Source organism: Mus caroli, chromosome 2 (genome assembly GCF_900094665.2).
Source record: "Mus caroli chromosome 2, CAROLI_EIJ_v1.1, whole genome shotgun sequence".
Taxonomy (NCBI): domain Eukaryota; kingdom Metazoa; phylum Chordata; class Mammalia; order Rodentia; family Muridae; genus Mus; species Mus caroli.
Window position 1 is genome coordinate 82,320,358 of NC_034571.1, and position 24,771 is coordinate 82,345,128.

A 24,771-nucleotide genomic window follows, 5' to 3' on the forward strand; every position below is an offset into this window, starting at 1 on the left:
AGGATGATATCCTCCAGATACATCCATTTGCCCAAAAATTTCATATATTCATTGTTTATAATAGCTGAGTAGTACTCCATTGTGTAAATGTACCACATTTTCCATATCCATTCCTCTGTTGAGGGGATTCTGGATTCTTACCAGCTTCTGGCTATTATAAATAAGGATACTATGAACATAGTAGAGCATGTGTCCTTATTACCAGTTGGAACATCTTCTGGGTATATGCCCAGGAGAGGTATTGCTGGATCTTCCAGTAGTACTATTTCCAATTATCTGAGGAACCTCCAGACTGACTTCCAGAGTGGTTGTACAAGCTTGCAATCCCACCAGCAATGGAGGAGTGTTCCTCTTTCTCCACATCCTCGCCAGCACCTGCTGTCACCTGAATTTTTGATATTAGCCATTCTGACTGGTGTGAGGTGGAATCTTGTTTTGATTTGCATTCCCTGATAATTAAGGATGTTGAACACAGAGCTAAACAAAGATTTCTCAACTGAGGAATAATGAATGGCTGAGAAGCACCTGAATTGTACTTTCTGAATTAAATACTAAGCGCTTTATATTAACTGAACCTTTCTGTTGGTGCTAATAACTAGAGGAGATACTTCAATAGTTGACTATTAAGATACCAATAGTTGACTATTAAGATACTTAAGATACTAGAAGTCAGGGCTGGTGAGATGGCTCAGTGGGTAAGAGCACCTGACTGCTCTTCCAAAGGTCCAGAGTTCAAATCCCAGCAACCACATGGTGGCTCACAACCGTAACCATCCGTAACAAGATTTGGCTCCCTCTTCTGGAGTGTCTGAAGACAGCTGCAGTGAACTTACATATAATAAATAAATAAATCATAAAAAAAAGATACAGGAAATCACCTGGAAATTTTAGGAATATGCTTTTAAAAAAGTCACTTTACATCCTGATCTCTTTACCACCTCCAGGTCCCACCTTCCACAATTCTTCTCTCAAATCCTCCTCCCCTTATCCTCTGAGAGAGTGGAAATCAGCAGTCCTAGGTGTCTCCAATCTGAGTTCATGAAATCGCTGCAAGACTGGATACTTTTTCTCCCACTAATGCCAAGCAAGGCATCCAAGTTTGGAGAACAGATTACACATATAATCAACAACTTTAGGGATAGTTGCTGCTTCGTTTATTTTGGAACCCAAATGAAGGCCTAGATGTACAACTTCTACATACTATCAAGGGGCCTAGGTCTAGCCCAAGTATGTTCTTTTGTTGGAGGTTCAGCCTCTGAGAGAACCCAAGGGTCCAAGTTAGTTGATTATGTTGGTCTTCTTGTGAAGTTTCTATCCTCTTTGGGGGGCCACTTTAACCCCTGTATGAAGATAAGATCTACTTTGGTGATGTAAATCCTATCACTTAAAAAAATTGGTAAGAAAGAAATAAATAATATTTATTATATTTGGTCCATCAATGAAGTAGCTTCATATATAATTAACTTCTTAGTAATAGATTCAGGGATAAAATGCACAATCCAAGATACAAATTAGTAATATGATTTTGTGTTATTAAATAATTGACTTATGTTCTATTAAAATAAAATGGAGCAATTAATTGATATCATTGTGCCTCAACATTTAAATATAGTATATTATTATCTAAAATAGGTGAGAAATATAGACAGTAGTTTAGATTTATTGACTTTCTTAATATGAAATGATATTTTCAGAATATAAAACACAAAACACCCAAGAAGTAGGAGTAGGTGGGTGGGGGAGTGGGTGGAGGAGCATGTGGGGAACATTTGAGATAGCATTGGAAATGTAAATGAAATAATTACCCAATTAAAAAAAACACAAAACACATAGGATTGCTCTATGAAAAAAAAAAAGAAAAAAAAATTAAAAGATAAAGAAAAAGTAAAAGTTACACAACATAGCACTGCAACAACTTGTGACTTATGAACACAAGAGTATGTATTCCTGAGAGATAACTATTATGTGCATGTACCAACCTCCTATTAAAAAATAATGTAAGTAATGAATTGTGCTTTTAAACTTCTAAATCATAATATCCAGAGTGTCTAGAAGTTTCTACATATTCCCTATTTGAAACTGATTACACTTAGTCAAATTACACAATATTTATATAATTTATAGAAAATGTAAATCCATTTGAACTTAGAAAATTACCACAGTCAATCACCCCCTCTCATCTCTCTTTGCCTCTCACAATGTTTCTGCTTCAGTGTGGGCCTCTTCCTGTGTCTACATAAAAACACACATATATACACATATACACACATACTACAGTATTCATAATTATGTCAAGTGAGAGTGAAGTTTTGAGCTGATAAGTCTCCTGACTGTGTCCTTCACATCTTTATTTCTAAGGCTATAGATAAGGGGGTTCAACATGGGAATCATGATTGTATAAAGAGCAGTGGCCACTTTNACAAAGAGCCGTGAGCTGTTTGAGTTGGGAANACAGTANAGGAGGAGTANGATCCCATGGAANATTGNTATGGCAGTCAAGTGGGAAGTACAGGTGGAGAAGGCTTTTCTCAGTCCTCCTTTGGAAGGCATCTTTATAATAGTGACAACTATGAACACATATGAGGCTAAAGTGATCAGGACACTAGAAAATTCACTAGCAATAGATATGACTAAGCATATCAACTGGCTAAAGGAGGAATCAGAGCAAGAGACAGAGATGACAGCAGAGTATTCACAGCCAAAGTGATTGATGATGCCATATTCAAAATAACAGAGTTGCAAAAGAGTATATAGAATTATCAAAGTACACAGTCCACCGATCATATATGTCCCAGCTACTAGCAGAGCACAGAATTGTATAGGCATTACAACTGTGTAGAGTAGGGGATTACAAACAGCCACAAACCTGTCATAGGCCATCACTGCTAACATGAACATTTCTGTAATCACGAATGTACAAATAAAGAAAAATTGTATCATGCATCCTATAAAAGAAATGGTCCTATCTTCCATAATCAATATCTGCAAAAGTTTGGGTGTAAATACACTAGAATAACATATATCCAAAAATGATAGGTGGCTAAGAAAAAAGTACATTGGAGTATGAAGTTTGGGATTGACCTTTATAACCACAAGTATGCCCAGGTTCCCCATCAATGTTACTGAGTAGATGGTCAAGAACAGGAGGAAGAGGGGTACTTGGAACTGTGGATATTCTGAGAAACCAACCAAAATGAATGTGGTAGCAGAACTCTGATTCACCACTTCATAAGCCATCACTTTCCAGATTAAACATGAGGAAGAAGAGAAAATGAGATTTATGGAATTTGAGAGAGTGGAGCAGTAGAAACTCATGTGAGGCTCACCATAAGTTGTGAAGTCAGAAGTGAACATATTCCATTTATGAATGTTCTGCCTCGTTTTACGTTTTCATGTGGCCAGTCAGTGTTTACCAAGTTAGGACAATGTCCTTTGTTCTTCAATATTGTACTTTTCTCATCTGTAATTAAAATGTAGAGTATCATTATATGTGAATTATGTTTATATGCATGTGTGAATCACATATCCATTTATTTGATGCTAGCATACTTCATGATAAAATATCATAATAATCATCTGAAACATATTACAAACTTATGTAAGCACTGAAAAGTTTGCAGTGGACATTAGTCCAAGTGAGAGAATGCCTGCACAATCTCAATATCCAACATATGGTCACAAATGTCAAATGTCTGACATTAAGTAGAAAAATACCGGAAAAGTCTCATGTTTCTTACCTTTACCATTATGTTTATATATTAAAAGAGAATATAACCAGCTATTTGTTGGCAATTGGAAACAAAAGAAATACGTTAGCATTAAAAAATAAAAATCTCTTTTAATAAAAAAATAATATTTAATTTAAAACAATTGTAAATGCTTTGGTCATGTAGCCAACTTAAGAGCATTGCATGAGATAAAAATGAATCACATCCAAGGTTAAATAAGTGATAATCCAATATATACAAAGAACTCAAGAAGTTAGACTCCAGAGAACCAAATAAACCTATTAAAATTGGGGTGCAGAGCTAAACAAAGAATGCTCAACTGAGGAATACTGAATGACTGAGAAGCACCTAAAAAAATGTTGAACATCCATAATCATCAGGGAAATACTAATGAAAACAACCCAGAGATTCCACCTCACACCAGTCACAATTGCTAAGATCAAAAACTCAGGTGACAGCACATGCTGGTGAGGATGTAGAGAAATCCCACCATCCATTGCTGGTGGGATTGCCAGCTGGTACAACACTCTGGAAATCAGCTTGGCAGTTCCTCAGAAAATTGGACATAGTACTACCCGAGGAAACAGCAATACCACTCCTGAACATATACCCAGAAGATGCTCTAACACGTAATAAGGACACATGTTCCACTATGTTAATAGCAGCCTTATTTATAATATCCAGAAGCTGGAAAGAATGCAGATGTCAAGAGAGGAATGGATCCAGAAAATGTGGTACATTTATAAATTGGAGTACTACTCAGCTATTAAAAATAGTGAATTGGTGAAATTCTTTGGCAAATGGATGGACCTGGAGGATATCATCTTGAGTTAGGTAACTGAATCATAAAAGAACACACATGGTAATCACTCATTCATAAGTGGATATTAGCCCAGAAGCTCAGAATACTCAAAATACAATTAGCAAAACACATGAAACTCAAGAAGGAAGACCAAAGTGTGGATACTTCATTCCTTCTTAGAAGGTGGAACAAAATATCCATGGAATGAGTTACAGAGACAGAGTATGGAGCAGAGAATGAAGAAATGACCATCTAGAGACTGTGCCACCTGGGGATCCATCCCATATACAATCACCAAACACAGACACTATTGTGAATGCCAACAAATGCTTGCTGATAAGTCTGAAATAGCTGTCTCCTGAGAGATTCTGCCAGTGCCTGATAAAAACAGAAGTGGATGCTCACAGTCAACCATTTGATTGAGCACAGGGTCTCCAATGGAGGAGCTTGAAAAAGTACCCAAGGAGCTGAAGGGGTTTGCAGCCTCATGGGAGGAACAACAATATAAACTACATATGCCACCACCCAAAGGGTACACATGGTGGGTCTCATGGCTCCAGCTGCATATGTAGGTCATCAATGAGAGGAGAGGCCCTTGGTCCTATGAAGGCTATACACCCCAGTGTGGGGAAATGCCAGAGCAAGGAAGCAGTTGTGGGTGGGTTCCTGAGCAGGGAATGGGGGTATAGGGGAAGGGGTTTTGGAGAGAAACCAGGAAAGTGGATAATATTTGAAATGTAAATAAAGAAAATATCTAATAAAGATACATGAATTAAAAAATAAGTGACTGTTCTGTATATTTCTCAAAGATATTAAATAATAATTACAATTGCATATGTTGGGTATGTAAGAGAACTGACACATCTTTTGATTTTGTCTCTAACAACAAATAATTTGCCTTAATCCAAGTCACTTATTTTCTAGGATAGACCATCATCTATATAATCATACTGCCAATGGCATTAGAGTTTATTGGACCTCTAAGAAATTTATTTAGTCAGACATATGTATTGTGTTGGCAAGAAAATCTTATCTGAATTTAGATTACTTCTACTGTCTTAAAACTATACAATTTGAAAAGCCTCTGACAAAAATCTGCTATCACTAGGTAATTACTATAGATAATTTGGATAAAACCATTTTATACATAAATGTTCTTCAATAGTCATTACAGAAAGACCACCCAGAATAATTACAAAATAGGTTAATTAAATGACCTAAGTAAATTTTCTGACCTCTAACAAAGCAAAGCATGTTTAAAATAAAAGGATTCCTACAAATTTAGATTTCTTGTATTCTCTTTTTATTAGCAAATTTCCACTATTTTCCCAATATGAAGAATAGTTACATTCTTCATACCGAGACATAAATGATAATGTTGTCACTATAGAATCCTAAACACTGACTATAATTAATATTATATTTAAATATATACATAACATATTAATTTATTGTTATTATTAATATTTATTTATATTTGTTTTTATGAGTTTTATGTTTTATTTTGAATGTTCCTGAATAATTAGAATCCTAGTGTTCTTACATGTACATTTACAAAGATTTCAAGCCAAAAGCCTGCTCTTCCTTTTAACTAAAGAAATAGATTTACACTTGTTTTTGTGCCTTTGTTCCCTCCTTTTTCTTTAGCTTTTTTACTTGTTTTCTCACACTAGATAATTTTCAGAATACAATAAAGAACTTTCTTCATCAGCCCTGAATCCTGAGTTTTTATAGGTGCACTATGATGCTGAATACCTGCACTCCAGCATTCAGAATTGTGGTGTAGAAATTTCATGAATTTGAAGAAATTATTTGCAAATACTGAGAAAATATCAATACATAAAAACATAATTAATTTTATAATTTGGTAGAGGTAAATAAACTTCTATTGTTTGTATATGCTGCATTTTCATTATCCATTGAAGAGCCCATAGGTGTATCCCATTTCTAGGGAAATATTAAAATAGCTGAAGTATGATTCGAGCATTATAAATTGTGCCAAGCATCCAAAAGAAATAGTGCACAATATAACAACTATCTAAAAAGTAGAAGCACTCAGAAAAGTTTTAGCTATCTATTCTCTAACTGAATTTTTCAGTCACGTCAATTTCTATCGCTGAGAATAATACAAAGTAAAATAAAACAAGAAAAATATCACCAAGACTTCTAAAACAATTATTGCTGAAATGATGTTGTGATGGTAAAGTTTTGTACAGTAACTGAGATGTTCTTTGAAGTTTATTACAGTAAATAACAAAGGATCTTGGTAGATTACTAGAGGCAATAAAACATGCTGATTTTATAGCATTTAAAAATCAAACAAAATAAGATCTGTAGAGCTATATCCTGTCTCCTTTTAGAACTAGGATTAAGATTCACTTTTGGATCTATCTGTGCATTGATGCTTCCTCTAATGCCAGTGTTACATCAAAGGTTTTTAATGTTTTCCTATTACTCTCTAGTGCTTATTGATTATCCTGCTTATCGTTATGCTGTGGGAAAGTACTCCACATCAATGAACAGCAAATCAAAGAAATAACACTATGTGCCTTCTGTGCTATTCTCTGTTATTACCAACTTCATGTCATTTTGATTAAGGGCTCGTTAATCTCTGGTTATTGAATAATCCATGTTTTGCTTAATTAAAAAATACAGTAATATCTCCAAGTCTAACATAATTTTATAAAATTCACAAATTAATATTGCTTTGCACACACTACAATGAATCATGTAAGAAACAAAAAAACTAAATGATTTTCTTCACACTACAATGAATCATGTAAGAAGCACAAAACCAAATGATTTTCTTCATTTTTGTCAGTATGTTCATTGCTTTAAAAACAAAACAGAACATAAAACAAATACAAGGTCCCATTATGTAGAGATAGTCTGAAACTCACTGAAGTTTAAGTTAGCTTTAAACTTACAAAACTAAACCTGCCTGTGCTTCCCAATAGCTTAGATAAAATATATGAACACATAACATAAAAAGAAGTCATGATTTTGAAAAATCACAGGAAGGACTTTAAGAGAGTGTTTGGAGAAAGAAAAAAAATGAACTAAAATAAGTTTTAATAGTGGAATAACATTTCAACAGGTCCACATTAACTTTCAGAGGTATTTTAAGTTGATATAACTTGTGAAAAAATTATTGTTTGATGTTTTATATTGTTTTCCTCACAAGCTTTGTACACAGCACTTCTCAGAAAACTGCTTTTTCTTTATCAATTCCAGCATTTTTACTACCACTCCATTTTATTTGCAATTATTATATTCAGTTTTATATAACATGTCTCATACACTGTTACTTTAAGTGGACATGTTTTGTGGGCTTTATATACTGCATCTAAATTCACTAAAGTCATTAGGATAAACTTTTACGTAACAATTGGTTTAATTTTTTAAACAATAACTTAACAGTAAGAAAACAGCTTTAAATTTAGTACAGTGGAAATGAAAAATATGCTTCAAGTTTAATACTCAAATATGCATCATTAAATAAAATAGCTCACACTGGTTTACCCTTCTCTCTAGTATGTGGGTCCTGTGTACATCCACAGACTGAAAACATAGACAACTTTAAAATAACTCACCAAAATAGAGTCTTTCCTGATATCCATTTTTGATAATGTTAATATAAGTAATAAACCACATGTATAGTTTACATCAAAATTAAAATGTTTTTATAATTTTCCCAACTACAATAGCAATTAATCAGTGAAATAGAATTCAACTGAATAATATACAAATACTAATATTTTAGCAACTGGAAACTATTTCTGAAGAACAATTATGAGTCATGCAGAAGACTGAAACCTGAAAATTTATTTCATGATATTGTTTATTGTTTAATCTGTAACTGCTTGACACTTGAGACATAAGCCCTGAGGAATTCAAATTGTGTGTAGTCATGAATCATGGAGAAACAATTAAAGGAAATCTAGACTCTGTTAGCGAAAATATAATTTCCTCTCAATAATCATTATTAGGCTCTCTCATCACCTGATAAATCCTAACCCCATATAGATGATAAATTTTCAAGTTAAAAGGAAATAACAATAAATATATAACAGTTATTCTAATATATCAACATAATTAAAATTTATATGGTTTCTTTTCATGAAAACTGTTACATGATTGAGAAGTAAACATTATTTACATGAAAACATGGACCTCCTCTCCCAAACACATATTGACTAGGAGTTATATACTAAATGTGTATTGAATTAGACCTTTATTGGTTTAGAAAACATTGTCACAATCGTTCTATATATTCATATATGCATATCAGAACAAGAAATGAAGTGCAACCGTTCTGTTTTAAGTATTCATGTTGTTTATCTTGCCTGGAGGTCTGCTGATTATTCAAGAGACAGGCTCAAGTTAGGAAAACAAACTAACACCCAAGGCTTCCCTTCTCTCTCTCCATTGCTTCAAATCCAATAGAGCCGTCTCAGGCTCAGGACTTAACTCTGATGTCTTCTCTGGCAGATCCTACAGATTGGTCCTCCTTACTCCCCCACTCCTAGTTGTAGCTTTTTCCTACCCCCAAACTCCATCAGTCACTCCCTGCTAACATATAGGCCACTTCAGTTAGAGACTTGGAGAATAGCCTTAAACTCACTAGCACAAGAAAGACTTGATGAGCAGAATACCATTAGCACAGGAACTAACATCAACAGTTAATAAACAGAAGATCATAAAACTAAGAATCCAGTGCATAGTAAAGGACATTGCCATTCAAAGTGTCAGACCACAGAATTGGAAATATTTTTGTTAGTTACAGATTCAACAAAGGGTTACTTAATAAAACTATATAAATAGCTCAATAACAAGATATGAAAACCAAATAACCCAATTAAAATTGTGGCACATATCAAAATAGATATTTCTGTATACATGATCTTACATTTGTTAGATGTCTAACGTCAATAAGAAAATTGGTAACTCATGCTTGCAAAGATACGGAATAAGAATAATACTCATTCTTTACTTGTGGGAGGGGTAACTTGAACAGCCACTATGAAAATTTGTATGTTAGTTACTTAGAGGGATGGGAATCAACTATGTTAAGATCCAGCTATAACACTCTTGGGCATGCAAGAGTGTACACACTCTTGAGTACATGCCTAAGAGGAAACTTTATCCTACCACAATATGTGACAGTGGGCTGTGCACAGACAGCCTGGTCCCCAGTCAAGCAAAGGTCTGGAACTCCAGTAACCCGCTGGGTGGTGACTTCCACCTGCATGGGACAGTGGGTGTTTGACCATGCCTCCTGGGTCCCGGGCTCCTGTCATGAAGCTTCAGCCTCTCACAGACTCCCTGCCCCATAACCCTGCCTCCCTCCCACGCAGAGAGGTATGTGGCCATCAGTCATATAGGAGTAGCACCAAGTCCTCCCACATGCAAATAAGGTTTCCCCAAAGATCTCAGACCAAACCAATGAGGAGTACCTGTTGTTAGACCCTTACCCATCCCAAAACTGTATATAAGAATCCTATCTAGAAGGATTAGGGATGCAAGAACTATTCCATCATCTGAGACTTTTGTCCTAAGAGCTATAACTCTTGGGAGATCTACTCTCCCAAAGCACAGGAGAGCAGATCTCTGGAGCATAACTTTCATATTGCTTGAAGATGCAACTCAGTCTTCTGGAGAATTCAGCCATGGTTGTATTCCACTATGATGCTTGTGAAGTAAACCCTAACTTCACAGATATATCATACCCATTGATGTAGCAGTGACATCAGTGCTATCAGGGTAACCAACTGCTTTCTGATTAGTCTTCAGATCTGGACATCCCAGAAGAGAACTCATGTGTATAGAGTAAATATGGAAAACAAACAAACACATCAATAAAAATCTAACAGCTGGGGCATCATAAGTCCTGGTGGAATCCACTACTATTATTATGATAAAAGGACATGCTGCCAAACTGTCTTTTATTTACATTTATTTGAGTAAATTTGTGCTGTACTTGATTGTGGTTGGGGCAGTTCTGTTTATAATTGGCAATGATTTGTAAACAGAATTATCTCTACAAATACATGAGAATATAGGACTATTGAGTGTACAGCCCTAAACTTTTTCAGCACACCTTTAAGACCCCTCCTTGGCTTTTTATTTAAAATCTTTAAGCACTATGTAAAAATATGTGCTGTCTATACCTTGAGTTTCTGATCCATGGCCTTCTACTTACTTTGTGTATCCTCAGTTGAAATTAGCTCACTTCTTCAATTTATATTCCCTCTTTTTCTCTCTTTAAGCTATTTTCTCATGCAAAGGGATGATTATCCCATGAGGATAGTGATTTTTAAGAAATATTTTAATTAATTTTTTGAGAAGTTCATATAAAGGAACCCGATCTTGATACTGTGAAGCTGACTAAAATATTTAGACTAAACAGGTCACAGGCCTAATGAAAACATACAGTTATTTGTTTGTTTCTTTGTGTTTGTTTCTTTTTATTATTCTCTCACACAATATATCCTGACTCATCTCCCTGTACTGCTTCCAACCAACCTCCCTCCATGTTCTCTCACTCCAGTTTCCCTGCTTCTCAGCTTCCCTTTAAGAAAGATCAGGCTTCGGAGTGATATCAATTAACAATAACACAAGACACACAACATTATATTAAAGTGGGTTTAGGCAAACAAGGAGTAGAGAATGAGTCGCAAAAGCGGGCAAAGGAGTAAGTCGCACCACCACTACTGCTGTTAGGAGTCCCACCAAAACACCAAGCTAAACAGCATTTATGCAGAAGACCTAGCATAGATGCATGAAGGTTCCATGATTGTTGCATCAGTCTCTGTGAACCCATATGAGTACTGTTTAGTTGTTTCTGTGGGTGGTGTTTTTCTGGTATGCTTGCCTCTTCTGGCTCCTACAATCTTTCCTCTCTCTCCTCTGCAAGCTTCCCTGAACTCCATGTAATGTTTGGGTATGAGTCTCTGCATCTTCTCCAATGAGCAGCGAAAAGCCTTTTTGATGGTGATTGGAGTAGGCAACAGTCTGTGAGTATAACATCATCAGGAATCATTTCATCAACTTTTTATTTTTATGGTCAGTTGTGCTTGGTTCTACCCTAGGTCTTTGAGCCTCCCAACTTCAGAATATTGGCCACATAGGCAGTATTGGGCTTGACTTCCTCTTATCAATTGAGCCTAAAGTTATACCTTGCATTAGTGGGCCTCACTGACAAGCTCTGAGTCTCCATTGCCCCAGCACACCTTGAAAGTAGAACAAGTAGTTGAATTGACAATTTTTCTTTCCTTGAGGCAGCAGAAGGGGGATAATTTAATTAGGGGTAAGATTAGTCTTATGAGATATTTACGGTTGATGTATAATAATAAGGCATTTTTCTATCTAAATTTGTTACATTGCTACTGTAGCTGAACTGTATCAGTCCCTCTGAGGCCAGAAACTACACTTTTGATATTTAGCACCTCATCATAAAACAGTAGGGTATTAAGTGAAGGATTAATTGCTAGAGCCTTTTTCTTTTGTCCAGATGCCTCTTGCTTGTCAGGCAAGGTGGAAGTTTGAGGCAGAAAATTTCTATTGAACCAGAAGAAGAGAATCACTACATTCAAGGAAGAAAAAAACTTTTACATAAGCAAATCAGCATAAATTCACATAAATTCATATATACTTTCACACGTGCATATTTATATATTTCCATTTAAACCAGTTGGTCTCAGCTTACATAAATTCTCATAATTACATATTTACACACACACACACACACAAGCACATCTATTCTTACTTATGCATTTGAAGCAAAAGACCAAGCCCCAATGAAGAAAGTGTTCACTCATTCTGGATGAAAAATAAGTCCCAATTTTTATTGCATAGAGAAAGAAAAAGCTTCTACTATTTTATTGCTAAATGAATTAAACCAAACTCTGTAAGAAGAAAGAGTTCTCTTTAATAAGGCTAAGCTTGCCTTGCTATTAAGAAAAAAAGCTGTTCTGTCCCTTGATAAAGAGAAGCCTGTCTGCTCTTTCTGCTCTCTTTGTGGCTTCTTTTATCTTTCTCTTAGAGCATTATGTATATTACACTCTTAGATTTTTAAGTTTTCTTATAGTCTCTAAGTTATTCCTCTCTGTATTCTTCTTTTAGTATTGTCTCTCCTCCTGCTCTATGACAATAATGCCCTTACTCTCAATTCCATTCCTACCAACACTTCGCATTTACTTTTAAGTTCTTTAGTTCAGGAAGACCACCTACTAGTTATTAGATACTCTTATGATAGGGTGATGGTTTGTGTATATTTGGCTCAGGAAGTGGCATTACTAGAAAGTATAACTTTGTTGGAATAGATGTGTCACTGTGGGTCTGGGATTTAATACCCTAGTCCTAGCTGCCTGGAAGTAAGTATTCTGCTAGAACCTTTCAAATGAAGATGTAGAACTCTCGTATCCTACTGTTTTATGACCAGCTTGATGCTATTATATTTCCACCTTGGTGATAGTAGACTGAACCTCTGAACCTGCAAGCCAGCCCCAGTTAAATGCTGTCCTTATAATAACAGTTGCCTTCATCATGGTCTCTGTTTACAGCAATAAAACATCTAACTAAGATAGATGGCTTCTGACATACCTATGTTGAGATCTAGTAAGCACACAGGTGGTGTGTGGGGGTAGGGGGCTTGAAATTAACACACCTTTATTTAATTTTATCAACACCTAGTTCATCCCTAAGTAATAATATATTTTTGAGAATTTTATTTTGTTTTCTCATAGTTTTTACCTTTTATATCTAACATGTTATGTTCGTGCTTTGAACTAATATTTAAGAATACTTAAATTGAAATATTAGACATATGTACTCAAGAAACAAAATTACATTAAATAATGTTTTAAGGACATCATTACAAACACTAAAAACTGATATGCACCATATCCATAAGAATTTAAATGCATACACATTTATGCATAATAAGTAAGAGAACAACAGATTGGTATATATGATAGAATGTCACCAGGTTTAAGCTTGACATTAAAAAAAAAGAAATCAAGATTGGTAAACCAAAACATTATTTTTGAGACACATAGGGTTCAATTTCTTATGTTTTTTAAATTTATTCATGTGTAGATATTAGAGGATGTCTGTGTGTTTGTTTTTTAAAAAATAGAATATGGTGATGAGCTACCACCTACTTTTTCTTGAGTTAAATGTAGTATATTGTCCACAAATGTTGAATTTAGAAACATTCATGTTTTTGTATTAACTGATGACAATGAATAAAATAAGTAAATTTTAAAGTTACATGTAGTGCATCACTTTTTAGTAACTTTAAAATGAAAAAATAATTTGAGAATACTAGCTAGAAGGCAAATAGGTAAAACCTCAACAGAGTTTACACACAAAGAAGTGATGTCATGAAAATCCACACAATTTTGACAGGAAAGAATCCTTGTCCATTAGGTCATAGATTTCATTTAACTGAGTAGACAAGTATGAAATTAACTTCCATATTATTTAATAATGATTTCTTGTTTTAAAATGAAAGTAGTTGTGTTTTCCTGTATGATTTTAATATAATCATCAGGAAACCAACATGAGATTTGTCTTTCTTTTCTTATCAGTGGTATGTAAATTTATGTAGATGATGTTTTATTCCTTCCAGTGACTTTTGGGACTTTCATCTGATAAGCCTATGCCTTAACTCCTCTGTGTTATTGGTCAGTGTTTACTTAGATTCCTGGTTGGGTCTTTGTTACTGAAAATACTGCAATAAGTTAGTGTCTTAATCAGGGTTTCTATTCCTGCACAAACATCATGACCAAGAAGCAGTTGAGGAGGAAAAGGTTTATTCAGCTTACACATCCGCATTGCTGTTCATCACTGAAGGAAGTCGGGACTGGAACTCAGGCAGGTCAGGAAGCAGGAGCTGATGCAGAAGCCATGGAGGGATGTTTCTTACTAGCTTGCTTTCCCTGGCTTGCTCAGCCTGCTCTCTTATAGAACCCAAGACTACCAGCCCAGAGATGGTCCCACCCACAAGGGACCTTTCCCTCTTCATCACTAATTGAGAAAATGCCTTACAGTTGGATCTCATGGAGGCAATTCCTCAACTGAAGCTCCTTTTACTGTGATAACTCCAGCTGGGTCAAGTTGACACAAAACTAGCCAGTAGAGTTAGTAATGTTTACATTTTGTTTATTCACCTTTTAAAACTGACTTAATTAGAATCATTGCTACTTCTATCACAGGTCCAAAGTACAGCTTGTGACCAACATTTTATTCTTTGTTAGGCATTCCAGCAGCAAGGATAAAGGAAGTGATAATATACAGAAAGACAGTTACATCATTTATGCTACCAACATAATCTGACAGTATTATAATAAAATAATACTCATAACCATTTACTGAAGGGCATGAAAATTATATAGTTTATAGAACTGGTGATAGGTGAATGAGAACATAAACCTCAGCTCTGATGTCTTCAGAAGAATATTAGTTGTTAGTTTATGTTTCAGTCATAACTTCACCAAATGGAGCTTCAAATGTGGGAATTAACAGACATAACGCTTACAACCAGATCATCTTGTTGAAAGTGGTATTAACATTTTAAGTAACTTATTTACTACTTCTCAGCCAATTCACCTAAAATTATGGGTCACATGCAGCTCAAGTTGATTTTTAAATGCTGCAATAGAAAGAAAGACGGGTCTTTCCAGATGAATTTGAGAATTGCTCTTTCAATGTTTTTGAAGAATTTTCTGGATTCTGATGGGGATTGAATTGAATCTGTAGATTACCTTTGGTAAAATGGCCATTTTTGCTATGTTAATTCTTACAATCTATGAGCATGGCAGATCTCTCCATTTTTGGAGATTTTCTTCAATTTCTTTCTTGAGAGACTAGAAATTGTTGTCACACAGATCTTTCACTTGTTTGGTTAGAGTTACCCCAAGATATTTTATACTATTTGTGGCTAATATGAAGAGAGTTGTTCTTTCTCAGCCTGTTTATCATTTGTATAAAGGAAGGCTACTGATTTATTTGAATTAATTTTATATCAGACCACTTTGTTGAAGTTGTTTATCATCTGGAGAAATTCTCTGGTAGAGTTTTAGGGGTTGCTTATATATACTATCATATCTGCAAATAGTGATAACATTATTTCTTCTTTGCCAATTAGCATCCCCTTGATCTCTTTTTGTTGTCTTATTGTTCTAGCTAGCACTTTGAGTACTACATTGAATAGATATGGGGAGACTGGACATCCTTGTCTTGTCCCGGATTTTGGTGGGATTGCTTCAGTTATCTATCAATTTAATTTGATATTGGCTGTTGGTTTGCTATGTACTACCTTTATTAATTTTAGGTATGGGCCTAAAATTCCTGATCTCTCCAATACTTTCAACATGAAGGAATGTTGTATTTTGTCAAAGGCTTTTTCTGCATCTAAGGGATGATCATGTGATTTCTATTCTTTAAGTTTGTTTATATAGTGAATTGTGTTAATGGATTTTTGTATCTTGTACTAACCTTGGGATGAAGCCTACTTGATTGTGGTGAATGATGGTTTTCAAGAATTGCATTCTGTTTGCAAGAATTTCATTGAGTATTTTTGCATTGAAATTCACTAGCGAGATTATTCTGAAGTTCTCTTTTTTGGTTGGGTCCTTTTGTGGTTTAAGTATCAGAGAAACTATGGCTTCATAGAATGAGTTAGATAGGGTTCCTTCTGTTTCAATTTTAAGGAATATTTGGGGAATAATTGTATCAGGTCTTCTTTGAAGGTGGTAGAATTCTGCCCTAAATCCATCTGGCCCTGGGCTTTTTTGGTTGGGAGGTTTTTACTGACTTCTATTTCCTTATCGGATATGGGCCTGTTTAGATAGTTTACCTCCTCTTGATTTAACTTTGGTATGTGGTATTTGTCTAGAAAACCATCCATTTCATCTAGAATTTCTAGTTTTGTTGAGTATATGTTTTTGTAGAAGGATTGAATTTCCTCTACTTCTGTTGTTATTTCTCCCAGCCACTATGAAAATAGATCTGGAAGTTCCTCAGAAAATTGGAAATAGATCTACCTGAAGACCCAGCAATACCACTCTTGGGAATATACCCAAAAGCTTCCACAGGGGCACGGGTTCTGCTATGTTCATAGCAGCCTTGTTTGTGGTATCCAGAAGCTGGAAACAACCCAGATGCCACATGACAGAAGAATGGATACAGAAAATGTGGTTCATGTATACAATGGAATACTGCTTAGCTATTAAGAATGAAGACATCCTGAGTTTTGCAGACAAATGGATGGACTAGAAAATATCATTCTGAGTGAGGTAACTCAGATCCAAAAGGATGTGTATGGTATGTCCTCACTAATAAGCAGATATTAGCCACCAAAAAAGTGCTGAATACCCAAGATACAGCCCACATAACTCAATAAGGTCAACAAGCTGAAGGACCCAAGTGAGTATGCCTCAGTCCCACTTGGGAGGTAGAAGAATGCAACCAAAAGCACCACAAGCAGGTATGGAGGGACCTGGGAGTAAAATGGGATGGGGGGGGGGAAGCGAGGAAACATGATCTGGTATTGGGAGAGGGGAAAGGACTGAAGCCATGATACCAGCAGAAAGAGTAGAAACATGCAATCTCAGGATGTAGGAGGTTGGGGGTACCATCCAGAATCTATCAGAGCCCTGGAAGTTGAGAGGCTCTCAGGACCAAAGAAAGGGACCTTAGATGAAATGACCTATACTGGGGAGAGGGAACTTGTAGAGCCCACCTCCAGCAGGAAGAAAGGGAATCAAGTGGGGGAGAGGTTTGCCATCCCACAGTCAAAACTATGATCCATAATTGTTCCTTTCTGAAAGAACTCCAGGGATGAAAATGGAGAGGTTCCTGAGGAAAAGAAGGTCTAGCGACAAGCCCAAAGTGGGATCCAGCTCAATGGTAGGCCCTAGGACCTGACATTATTACTGCGGATATTTAATACTCACAAAAAGGGACCTATCATGACTGACCTCTGAAAACCCAACCAGCAGCTGAAAGAGTCAGTAGCAGATATTTGCATCCAACCAATGGACAGAAGCTGCCAAATGCTGTTGTTGAATTAGGGGAATGCTGGAAAAACCTAAGAAGCAGAGCAACCTTGTAGAATGACCAACAGTCTCAATTAACCTGGACCCTCAAAAGATCTCTCAAATACTGGAACACCAACCTGACAGCATACACCAGATGATATGAGGCCCCCCTCACACATACAGTAGAGGACTGAGGGGTCTGGGTTTAGACAGAGAAGATACACATAACTCTTTTTTTTTTTTTTTTTTTTTTTTTTTTTTTTTTTTTTTTTTTGGTTTTTTCGAGACAGGGTTTCTCTGTGTAGCCCTGGCTGTCCTGGCACTCACTTTGTAGACCAGGCTGGCCTCGATGGCGCACGCCTTTAATCCCAGCACTCGGGAGGCAGAGGCAGGCGGATTTCTGAGATACACATAACTCTTAAGAGACTAGACTCCCAGGGAGTTTACTGTTCTGGTAGGGTGGGGGTGGGGATGTGGCATCTTCCTGGAGAAAGGGGGTAGGGGAGGAGGTATGGTATGTGGAACAGTCAGATGGTGGACCTGGAGCCCAAAGGGGAATAAAATCTGGAGTTTTAAATTGGAAGAGAGAAAGAAAGAAAAGAGAGATAGGTCAACTGCATAGAAATTGGCAAAAGTTAAGCTTTTCTTTAAATTTCAATATTTCAAATAATGTCTTCTGACATGTTGTTGATTTTACATTTAGAATTATGCATAAAAAATAGAAATACTAGTTACTTTATATTCAGCCACAAAATATTTATCACAGTCTAACTGAGAAGACTCACTTAGTAGTGGCAGAATCGGTTATGGTTCAATCCTACAATCTGGTTCAGAAAGCAGGGATTCCACTATCTTTACACAGTAAAAAGGCTAAGTAGAAGTTCAAGTATGTTTTGTGAGAAAAACTCCCAATTTCTAAATGTTCTTCACTTACGAATTAATCATTTCTCAAAAATTTCAGCTTCTACTACCATCATTTTGAGGGTTGTAGTTTCAAGATCGAAGGAAGCAAGCCATGAGCATATTCATAGATTCTATTGTGAAAAGATTAATGAATGGTTAATTTTAAAAAGAGGTACACATTCAAAAAGCATTTTATCTAAAGGAATAATCCTTCATAGTTACTTTTCTTCCTGCTATGTTGTTACCCCTGTGCTATGTTCCAAACACAAAACAAGAAACACTTCTTGGCCTTTTTTTTCTCTAGTAAAATATTGATATGGGAGAATATTTTAACCTCTGACTGATAAAGACTGAGACAACCTATGGTATTTAGATTCTTTGATGGGTGTACAATCATCAGTGCCCTTCTGTCTTAAACCCTTCAAATGTAATGTGACTTCTTTCAGGAAAGTACTTAAGCTATCAAAAAAATTAAATTAAGGTGCAAAATACTATGCAAATATATGCTAGTTTCATCTACACAAATTAATATCTTTATTATGTATTCAAATTCTAAGTAACCACAGTCATTTCACATATTACACTAAATTTATTTGTCTGTGTATGTTTGTGTGTATGCATGTTTCATAATACACCCTCCAATAATTTTGCACGTAAAACATACAAAAATGTTGTGTTATATTGTGTCCCATTTTCTTTTTTTCAACATTCTTTGTACAAAATATAATGAAAAAGTTTTGAATTGCAGAAAAGATATATTTAGGACAAAAAAAGTAATATGGTAATTTGAGGATATTTAAGTAAATAAAAGGTATCATTAATTAAGAACTAAAGAAACAAAACTAAAATAGAACCTATGATCACAGAAGCATATAGAGATGAAGAAACTAAAAAGCTTCATTAAAGAAATGATACATAGTTGATGGAGAGAAATTCTATCACACAGAGAGAAGCTGGATATTCAGTCATACAGAACCATTCCTTCTCTCAAGCTCTTTTGAATAAGGGCCACTGACCACTCATTTAAGTGATAAAGATGATCAGACAATTAGTTGAAGATTTTTATGCAAAAAAAAAATACTTCCCAAAATATCTGCTCATGCTGCTACTGTATGAAGTACAATGATTTTTACATTCAGAGTGTCAGCAATGGCAGAACCTGTGTCTTTGATTTTAACATCATAATCAGGTAAGGTTTCTGTGGTTTCCCAATACCATAAACCTTTTTACCTCAATCTCTCTCTAGTTGTCAGGGCTACAATCTATGATGTGTTTAACTCTCCAACATACCAACTTTTAGTTCCCTAGTCAACAAAACCTTTCTACTACATACTAAATTTAAGTAATTTCCTCTAGAAGATATCCTGCATATTATCTGTTTCAGGATTATTTTGAAGTACATTATAAATTTTTGAAGTTCAATAAAAAACTGTTGCTTTGACAACAAAATAAATTTGTTATAAAGTAAACTATGGAGTTTACCCTAAAAATAAGTTATATAATAGGTAAATTGAAAAAATAAATGATAATTAAACAGAGTACTCAAAGCTATTACAAAAACAAATAAGTAGTAGTTTAAATAATCAGAAAAACATTATAGTTGTGAGTGCTATGCAATTGTATTAGACTTATACTGAAATGCCATATTTTGAGGTCTATTCCATTTATTTGATATTGGTATTACAATAAATATACATTTTACTGTCTACAAACTACAAATCACAGCCATCTTCTAAGACATTCTTGTATATAACAAATATATTTGTGAGTGGACACACACAAACGATACAATTATTTAGAACCACATTTTCATTTTAAGTTTTTGCAAGGCTTCTTTCACATCCTTATTCCTTAGGCTGTAAATCAGAGGGTTCAACATGGGAATCACAAGAGTGTAAAACAGTGAGGTTATTTTGTCTTGATCCAGGGAATATGAAGAACTTGGCCGAAAATACATGAAGAGTACAGTACCCTGAAAAATGGCAACTGTGGTGAGATGGGAGGTGCAGGTGGAGAAAGCTTTGAACCTCCCCTCAGCAGAACGGATCTTGAGGACTGATAAAATGATATAACAATAAGACAGCAGAACTCCTGAGATGGTGCTCAGCTCAATGAGACCAAAAACAGTAAATAAGGCCAGTTCATTGACTTGTATGTCAGAGCAGGAGAGCAGGTAAAGTGGAGGCAAATCACAAAAAAAGTGGTTGATCACATTAGAACCACAGAAACATAAACGAAATGCCAAGATTGTATGTATCAAACCATCTGTTGTTGCTATTAGGTAAACTGCAACCATGAGTATGGAGCACACCATGCTGGACATGTTCACTGTATAGAGTAATGGGTTGCTGATGGCCTGGTACCTATCAAAAGCCATTACTGCTAACAGTAGACACTCAGAATCTGCAAAGACACAGAATGTCAAGAACTGCAGAGCACAACCAACAAAGGGAATTGATTTCTCCTCAGCTAAAAGATCCACCAGCATTTTGGGTCCAATTGCTGTACAATAGCAGAGGTCACAGAAGGAGAGATTGGTGAGAAAAAAGTACATGGGTGTGTGAAGCTGAGCATCCACTCTAATTAAAATTATCATTCCAAGATTGGCAAGAAATGCAATGAGATAAACAAGTAGAAATGTGATGAACAGGGCCACTTTTGTGTCAGGGTTATTGGTAATTCCTGAGAAAATGAATTTGTCCACAGAGGAGCAATTTCCCCTATCCATTCTTCTTTTTATGTAGAATTTAGAAGCTAATTTCAAAGTGGGCTAGATGCATTGTTAGTTACCTCTAGAAAAAAGAAAAAAAAAGAAAAGAAAAGAAGAGGAGGGAAAAAAAGAAGAAAGGGAAAAAGAAAACAATAGCAATTCATTTTCTGTGTTGTTTTTCCCCAAGAAATCTTTCCAGCCATATTACTCTGTAAGTATACTTTTATGATATTGATCATAATGAAACATATCTGATAGTCTGAGAGTTCAGTTGTCATATGTGAAAGCCACATACCATTGTGAAAATTTTAACTTCTTACAATTTTAACATTTTAAATCTGTCTTCTGTTTTGCAATAATACTTCTGATTTGATGGAATTTTAATTCATCTTCAATATTTGTGTACATAGATCAATCATAGAAATATTAGTCTATATAATAAGAGAGTAGACATTTCTTCATGTTTAAAACAAAGCATTCACCTGAACAAAATATTAAATGTAAGTATTCAGATTCTTCAAATTCTTGACTGTATTCAAGAATATTCATCATTTCAAATGCAATGGAAGTCTCTGGCACTGTTTGGCAAAAATGAAAATCATTTTATTCTGATGCTATGTGGTCTGTATCATTCAGTAACAAAGGAAAAAAATCAGATTTTAACTAAGAATATGTTTTAATTTCACATGTATATGTCTGCTCCAAAGAGTGTTCTAGAGATACAATGTTAGACTATGATCACCCACGGGGCATATTAAAATAAAATGTTATAATGTATAAATCAACACACTTATCTTTGTCTTCTATAAAGTTTATAAGACAAACATCTCTCTTAAATTTGAAAAGAGAATAAAGAAACATGAATCTTTCAGAGATACATGTTTGTCTTTAATATGTGGTGGATTTGCATTCTTAAATTTGTACACATAAGTGAAATATGGAGAGTTGGAAATAGGGAAAGATATACATTGAAGATAATTTTTGTTATTTTACCTTTATAAGTATCATTTGTAGCTTACATGATATAAAAGTGAAGCTGTGTCATCATGTATTGTTACTTATAGGTGATACCTATTAAAAAAGAAACTGTCAACAGAGAACAATAAAAACTTCAGTTAATATGCATATCTACTTGTGGTCAAACAAAGAGTTGCTTGTGAACCTAGAATAAGATAACTTAAGTAAATAGCTATCTGGATAATTCTAACAGTTTTATTCAAAGTCTTCTACTTTGGAGAACAAACTTTCATCTATTCATTACATTTCAGATTTTACTAATATAAATAATGAAAAATTGGCTCATCTGTATGGCTTTTATCTACTCCTCCCAAATCAATATTATTACCTGTGCTTTTAATTGCTGAAACTCAGTAACCTACCTTAGCTGAACAGTTAAATATGAGTGAACACTAGCTGGTGTTTCTCATGTCAGTGCAAATTTGATGTCTATATAACTGAAGGTCATCCCCTAAGGCTTTTGTGTAATGAAAACATTTAATTTATTATTTTCTGGTTCTGTATTTTCCCCAGTGAATAAATGAACATCTTAGGCAAAGCTTGAACTTCAGTTTTGATGACAACCAATTGATCTGTGTAAGGATGAAACAGAAAATTAATCTTACATTCTAAAACATAATTGGTAAAAACATATGTGCTAAAAATTTGTATTCCAAAGAGAAATTAATTAAACCAAAATGTTTGCAAACTTAAACATTATAGTTGTCCTTGTAGAATTTATCTCATTTTTAACCATTACCATAAATTCCACATTGGATTATTACCAACTTTCAGTCATCAAGTTTTGAGACATAATTAATATAAAATGATATGAACAGTTTTGAAAGTAAACACTCATTTAACTTTTAATCCTTAAATTATATCATTACTTCTCTGTATTTCCACACATTCATTACTTCAATATGAACCATATGTCTTTCGTGTGTACCGCACTTTATTAATTTTGTCAGTCCTTACGAAGTTACAAAGTGTTTCTGATTCTTTGAAATTATTTGTTTATATTATAAATGTATATGGTATATATAACATGATATATTAGTGTAGTTACATATATATATTTGTAAATAATACATAGTGTATACATTATATATTTATAATGTTAATGAAGTTAAATATATTTATTTGTGTCTAATATAACACCATTTATATATAACATCAGATACAATAAGTTTTATATTTATTGTTAGTCTTTCATATACTGTGGACTGAACAACTACTGGCTTCTTGGCCCTTTATGTTGGTAGACCTTCATTGTTTGAGTAACTGGACAATAGCCTATAACACATACTTATAAGTCACATTTTATATGAATGTATATAGACATTCTAAACAATCTCTTCCACTATAGAACACAGACTAATTCAAGGAGGGTAGTCAGTATAGAAGAAACACTATGGATGAGAAATAACACTAAATATGTCTAAAAACTGAAAAGGAAACTTATTCTATATTTACCTATATTTTCATATTATATATAATATATAATATGTATATTTATTATATATACCACCCAGGAGAAAATTCCATTTGAGTAGTTTTTCAGGAGATACTAGGAGACTCCCAAGACCTGGATGGATGTTACCCTGGTTTCTGTTAAGATGCTGTGATAAATCACTTATTTCTGAATAAACTCTACACTTATGACTCAGGACTTAGAAAATTTTAGCTGCATCTGACCCTATTTGCCAACACAATGATCCATAACCCTACAATGGTGGACTTTGTATTGGCATTGACCAACAGCTATATGATTGAACTTAATCCTTTACCAGTAGGGAAAATCATGCCTGAAATTGGAAACCTAACCAACCACTCATAGTTAGTGGGGTCATAAGTCTCACAGAAAAAAAAAAAAAAAAAAAAAAAAACTATTAATGTCAATTTCCAAATTAGTTATGCTATTTAGTACATTTTCAATTACTCTCATGTTAACAGATAAGTGTAGTTCTTACTTCTCATCAAAGGAGCTTCATTTGCACCAGAATAAAGACTGATGAATAAAAAAAAGACAATATTTTCAACAGATGGTGCTGGCACAGCTGGCAGTTATCATGTAGAAGAATGTGAATTGATCCATTCTTATCTCCTTATACAAAACTCAAGTCTAAGTGTATCAAAGACCTCCACATAAAACCAGAGACACTGACATTTATAGAGGAGAAAGTGGGAAAAAGCCTCAAAGATATGGGCAGAAGGGAAAAATTCCTGAATAGAACAGCAATGGCTTGTGCTGTAAGATCAAGAATCAACAAATGGGAACTCATAAAATTGCAAAGCTTCTCTAAAGCAAAAGATACTGTCAATAACACAAAAAGGCCACCAACAGATTGGGAAAGGATTTTTACCAATCCTAAATCTGATAGGGGGCTAATATCCAATATATACACAGAGCTCAAGAAGTTGGACTCCAGAAATTCAAATAACCCTATTAAAAAATGTGGTAAAGAGTTAAAAAAAGAATGCTCAACTGAGGAATACTGATGGTCTGAGAAGCACTTGAAAAAATGTTCAACATCCTTGATCATCAGGGAAATGCAAATCAAAACAACCCTGAGATTCCACCTC

General features: G+C 34.7%; 2 protein-coding genes across 2 annotated transcripts; both read right to left on the reverse strand.

The window, feature by feature from the left end:
- Nucleotides 1-2,209: 2,209 nt before the first annotated feature.
- Nucleotides 2,210-3,297, reverse strand: LOC110290189 (olfactory receptor 5D18-like). The gene has a single exon (XM_021156683.1). The coding sequence runs from the start codon at nucleotides 3,235-3,237 to the stop codon at nucleotides 2,287-2,289; it is 951 nt and encodes a 316-aa protein (XP_021012342.1). The 5' UTR covers nucleotides 3,238-3,297; the 3' UTR covers nucleotides 2,210-2,286.
- Nucleotides 3,298-20,274: 16,977 nt separating this feature from the next.
- On the reverse strand, nucleotides 20,275-21,213 carry LOC110289945 (olfactory receptor 5W2-like). Its single transcript, XM_021156365.1, has one exon. The coding sequence runs from the start codon at nucleotides 21,205-21,207 to the stop codon at nucleotides 20,275-20,277; it is 933 nt and encodes a 310-aa protein (XP_021012024.1). The 5' UTR covers nucleotides 21,208-21,213.
- Nucleotides 21,214-24,771: the final 3,558 nt, after the last annotated feature.

Excerpts from the sequence above, each read along its gene's own strand:
- LOC110289945 (XM_021156365.1), bottom strand. The coding sequence starts at position 21,207 with ATGGATAGGGGAAATTGCTCCTCTGTGGACAAATTCATTTTCTCAGGA.